The sequence below is a fragment of the Lipotes vexillifer genome, unplaced genomic scaffold (genome assembly GCF_000442215.2).
Source record: "Lipotes vexillifer unplaced genomic scaffold, Lipotes_vexillifer_v1.1 scaffold890, whole genome shotgun sequence".
Taxonomy (NCBI): domain Eukaryota; kingdom Metazoa; phylum Chordata; class Mammalia; order Artiodactyla; family Lipotidae; genus Lipotes; species Lipotes vexillifer.
The window spans coordinates 1,149,872-1,155,024 of record NW_006776053.1 but is presented as its reverse complement, the minus strand read 5'-3'; the positions used below and the strand labels follow the sequence as shown (position 1 = coordinate 1,155,024).

General features: G+C 60.3%; 1 protein-coding gene across 1 annotated transcript in view; it reads right to left on the bottom strand.

Annotated features, from left to right (window-relative positions):
- ADGRD2 (adhesion G protein-coupled receptor D2) overlaps positions 1-5,153 on the bottom strand; it is a 29,136-nt gene that overhangs the window by 790 nt on the left and 23,193 nt on the right. Inside the window, 5 exon segments of the mRNA XM_007450256.1 lie at positions 61-131; positions 1,990-2,103; positions 2,201-2,246; positions 2,390-2,434; positions 4,564-4,586. Coding sequence (XP_007450318.1) covers positions 61-131; positions 1,990-2,103; positions 2,201-2,246; positions 2,390-2,434; positions 4,564-4,586 — 299 coding nt within the window.

The following is a 5,153-nucleotide window of genomic DNA, read 5'->3' as shown; positions in this document are numbered from 1 at the left end:
GCTGGAAGCCGAGGTGTGGGGGGGTGGGGGAGTGCCTCTCGGCCCCTTTGGAACACCCACCGGCCCTGCAGGGGCCGCCTCCAGCCCATTTTGCAGAAGGGAAAGCTGAGACTCAGAAGCTGAGACTCCACCTGCCAAGGGTGGAGGCCAGCTGGGGGTCTGGGGTCCTACAGACCTGGGTTCAAATGTGCCTACGCTTACCCCTACGTGACTACTGCTGCGCCTCAGTTTCCTCATCTGCGCGGGTGGGGGCCCTGACCCCAGCTCTGCCACTGACCCTGGCTGGTCAGGGCTCCTCTCTATGCCTCAGCTTCCTCATCTGCACAGTGGGAGGGCGACAGCACCCCCTGTTTCCACAGGTCACCACATGAAAGGAGTCAGCAGATGCCCGGGTTTAGCACAGAGCTCAGCCCTGGTCAGAGCTCCATAGGCAGGCCTCTTGCCCTGGTGGGAAGGAATCCCCTGCTTGGAGGGCTGGGCAGTGCTAAGCCCTCCCCTCATAGGCTTGCCTCTGGTTTAAGACTGTGGGAACCCAGGCCCAGAGAGGCTGGCAGCGACAAGGGTTCCTGAGGCTCCCCTTGGGTCAGGCCGAGCTCTCCTTGAGCGGGGCCTAGGTGGTCCCGGCCCTGCCCTGCTACCCACAGGCCCTCCCATCACACCCCCGTCAGCTGTCCAGCTGGGGAAACTGAGGTCTTGGGAAAGCACTTGCTCCTCACCAGGTTTGGAAGCCTCTCAGACCACCAGGCCTGGAACCCGGCAGCCCCGGCCTGGGAAGGGGTCCCAGACTCACTCCCTAAGTAAGCCTCTCCCCAGAGCACTGCATTATCACTGACAGAGCCCATGGGGCGCTAATGGGGGACTTTCAGGCACCAGCAAGGAGCAGAGTGAGGGGAAGAGCCCCTCAAATTGTGGGAGGTCGGCTGTGGTTGCTTCTCAAATCACTTCCATTCCAGTACAGTAGGGCTGAGGGGGTGTCGGGACGCCAAAGGGAAAAGGGGAACCCCCTGAGGTGGGAGCTACAGCTGAAGCCCTGAATGCGGTCAGCTGCACGGCCTGAGGACAGAGGAGGTCTGTCGGGGGGTTGGGCCCCGACTCCTGCTCCCCTTGCTCTGGGGCCCTCGGCTACCCTGGTGATGACTCTTCCACCCCCAGTGGCCTTGGCATTCAAGTTCTGCCAGCCGCTCCCAGCCCCCTTCAGCCTGGTAACTGAGGGACAGGCCCTCTGGATCCCCAGGGGAAGCCCCGCCCCAGGCCCGCCCTGGTCCCTGTGGTTTCCCTGACGCTGCCGGTCACACTTGCTAGCCCCTCGGCAGAGTCCTGCCACCCTTGTCCCAGCCTCACAGGCCTCTTGGGTTTTGCAATGGAGGAGAAGGCTGTGGGGATCCTGGGGCCGTGCGTCCCTAGTGGGGGGAAAACACTAGAGCAGGTGAACTTGTAGGAGGCTGAGGCAGGAAGCTCTCTCTCTGCTCCCCCCACCCTGGACGGGGACCTCATTATCAAAGACCCTAAGAATCCACTCAAAAGTTTACCTCATAGATTAGCAATGAAGAAACTAGGGCCCAGAGAGGGAAAGTAACTTGCCCAAGGGCACACAGCAGGGGAAGTAAGAGCTGGGATTTAAATTCCTGGCCTGACCCTTAAGTCATTCAACCCATGCCCTGTCTCAGGGCCCTGAACCTCATCCACCTACCTGCCTTTGGAAACCCTCCACATCCCTTCTGCATGGAAACCCAGGGAAAGTGACCCTGGGCAAGCTCTGCCTCTGGGCTGGGCACCAGGGACCCTTGTTCCCTGGTGGTGGTGATGGGAGGAAAGGAGCCTTTTCTAAGCCATCCCCTAGGTCCCGCAGTTGCAGAATTCCCCAGGCCTCAGTCTCCTTGTCTTTAAGATGGGCTAATGGAATCTGCCGTGGCCCTCCTAGCTCAGCCCGAGCACTGGGGAGACCGACGCACCAGGTGGCACTTGGACTTGAGGGTGGTGTGGTCTTACCTCTAAGAGCCAGGTGTCTTCAGGGTGGAGCCAAGACTGCTGGGTTGTCACGGGCCACCTCCCAGGGACCTGAGGGCCTAGGGTGGAGCCCCGGCCCATGGGACGAGAGCGAGCCTGAAAGGAAAGGGCGTCAGCGCTGGGAAAGGAAAGGGCACAGCGCCGTAGGCGGGACCTCCCACCCTCCCACCCCACGGACCCCTGGCCTGCCCACCGTGAATGCCTCCACTGCCGCCTTCTCAGTCATCCTCTGCAGGGCGCTGTGGACCTGGAGGATGGGGCCAGGGTCAGGGCTGGGACCTTCTCCTGACCTCCACGGGCCAGTTGCAGAGCCCCCTGCAAGTAAGCCCTGCCCGCCTCCACCCACATCCCACCCTCCAGCAGCCAGTATCCCCTGACTTACCTCCCCGTGTTGTAGGCTGCATAGACCAGGAAGATGTACGGCCCCCTGGGGACAGACCCAGGGTGAGGGTGGGTGTCACTACCTGGGAGCCCCATCTCCTCTCCCCCAGTGTCTGGCCTGGCACCGCAGCAGAGGCACCTCCAGAGACATTTAGAGACACAGGAGGGTGAACACAAATCCTGCCCTGCCCCCCAGTCCGCCATGGGGAGCAGGCAGTTGTGGCATTCTGTGGCAAAGAGAACCAGGAGGGGCCTTGCCCCGCTGGACCCCCTGCCTTCAGTCTCTGGTCAAGAGGCAGCCTCTCTGCCCTCTATCCCTCCAAGCCCCACCCCCGTGACCTGCCCCATCCTCACACCCTCACCATGTTGCAAGGGTGGGGAATGGGAGAGGCGACACCTCCCCGAAGCTCCAAGGCTAAATCAGGTCCAGGGACAGCAGACCCTGGTTGCATTCTGATTGTATCTCTAGCTGAGTGCCTCTCTGAGCCTCTGTCTCTTCATCTGGAAAGTGGGGAGGAGGCCAGGACTTGGTTCCCTCTGTGTGTGAAGGACTCAGCACAGTGGCTGAGTCATAGCTGGCTCCTTCCCACACATGCGAGGACCACAACGGCCTCGCCGCTCACAAAGCACCAGCACACTTGGGGTGACACTTGACCCTCATGGTTGGGGGGTGGGGGGTATTCATTCTCCCCATTTGATGGAGAGGGACCCTGGGGCCCAGGGTAGGAGACAGAGCAAAAGTATGACTCAGCGGGTAGCATGTGGAGCCTAGGACTTCCTCAGATTCCACCTGGACAATGTAACAGTTCCTCCCCAAGAGGACACAGGTGAGGGGACATGGGGTTCCTTGAGGCCCTCTAGTTTCCCAGGGCTGAGAGCTGGAGCCCCAGAGCCTGACTACTCCCCCTGGCTCCCAGGCACCAACTGGGTTGCTACCAGCCCCAACTCTGCCCCTAAGACAGACTCTGGGCTTCCCAGCCCCCCACACCCAGCCTGTGCTCTCTCCAAAGCCCCTGCATAGCCTCCCCCATCCTGTCTCCTTTTACTCACTCCTCACACCCAAACAGATGCACTCCAACCCAACCACACCAGCACCTGCCTAACGTCCTCCAAGGCCCCCTAGTACCCCTGGGGTGAAGTCTGAGCTCCTCACAACAGCTCTAGGGACCCTGCACAGTCTGGTCCCCATGTTCCCTCCTGTCCCCTTTCTCACCAGCTCTCCCAACCCCATGTCTCCCTCCATCTGATACCACTCCGCTCCCCTAACTTAAAACATTCTTCCCCCTCTCTCCACACAGCGTTCAGGTATTAGCTGAGAATCACTGCCTCCAGGGAGTGCCCATTCTGCCTCCCCATATGGCCCCGACTGCCCCTTAGCCTTTCAGCCTCAATCGTGCCCGCTGTAGTTGTGTGGTTTTGCTGTCTGTCTGTCCCTCAGGCTGAGACCCCCAAGGGTGGGTTCCTCGATCTTGAGTTCCACCACTTTCCCCAGCATGCAGCCCAGCACAGGGGCGGCGCTGGGGAAGTATGTGCTGAATGACCAAATGACACCAATGTGCTCACGTTCATGGCGCTCCTGATGTGTGCCAGGTGTTCTGCTTTGCCCTTTGCAAGTATCTTCCCAGTGGAGCCACACAACGGTCCCACGAGGTGGAGAATATGATCCCCCCCTTTATATAGATGTAGAAACTGAGGCCTGTCTCAACTTGTGCAGGCCTCCCAACAACACTCTCAGGCAGTGTAGGTGTGAGCTACAGCTAGTTGCAGAAGTGAGGCTCTGCTCTTCCACCACAAAACCTGGCACAGGAGCCAGACGGAGACAAATCACCAAGAGTGAATGAATGAGTCAGAGCAGATTTCAGTCCCTCCAGCCCCAGGCCTGCTCCCTGGTCACCTTGGTCAGGTCCTGCCCAGCTTATGCCCAAGACAGAGTGAGAGAGGGATGGGGCTGGAGGTGGGGCAGGGAGAGAAAGACATGGAGAGACAGCAGGTATGATGGAAGAGAGAGGGGAGGGAAAGGCCAGGCCTGGGGAGGGAAGCAGCCGGGAGGACCCAGAGAATGCGGCTCTGAGCCTAACTTGGGGACCTGCCCCGAGACAGTCACAGGAACATCAGAGTGGGCCCAGGTCTCATGCCTTCTGACTCCCCCATAAGGCAGCCTCTCCCCTCCTTTACCAGACCTGAAGGTCTGAGGCTGGCTGGGAGGGGGCAAGAGAGGTGACACTCAGAGAGAGGGGGAAGCAGGGTAGGGAACCAAGAGACAGGGGTTCAGAGCCCAACAGAAGGGGAGATGTAGAGAGAGGCCCAGGAGGAGCCAGGTGGGTCCATGCCAGAGGAGGCGGGGACAGGGACAGGAGCCTGTGACAGAGCCTGAAAGACAGAGAAAGAATCCCAGGGAAAACTCAGAGACAGAGACGAAGTAATGAGACACCGGGAGAGAAAAGGACCTGCCCTGAGAAGAAGGCAGACAGCGTGGTGATGGTGGCTCTGGCTCCCTGGCTGCAGCTCTGCCCACCTGAGGGCCACAGGCAGGGATGGAGCTGGAGTAGTTGTCATAGCAACAGGATGCTCCTGCCCTCACCACTCTGAGGCAGGGTGGAGAGACCTGGGTAGGGTCCCTCTGCTAAGTGGGCTGAGCTGGAATTCCAGCCCGTGGAGCTCTGGGAGTGCAGGGCTTGGAGGAAGGGCTTCTCTGTGTCCATCTCTGTCTCCAGCTGCTCAGGCCCCGCCAGGTGTCTGGGAGCCGTGCTTCTTTAGGAAGAGCG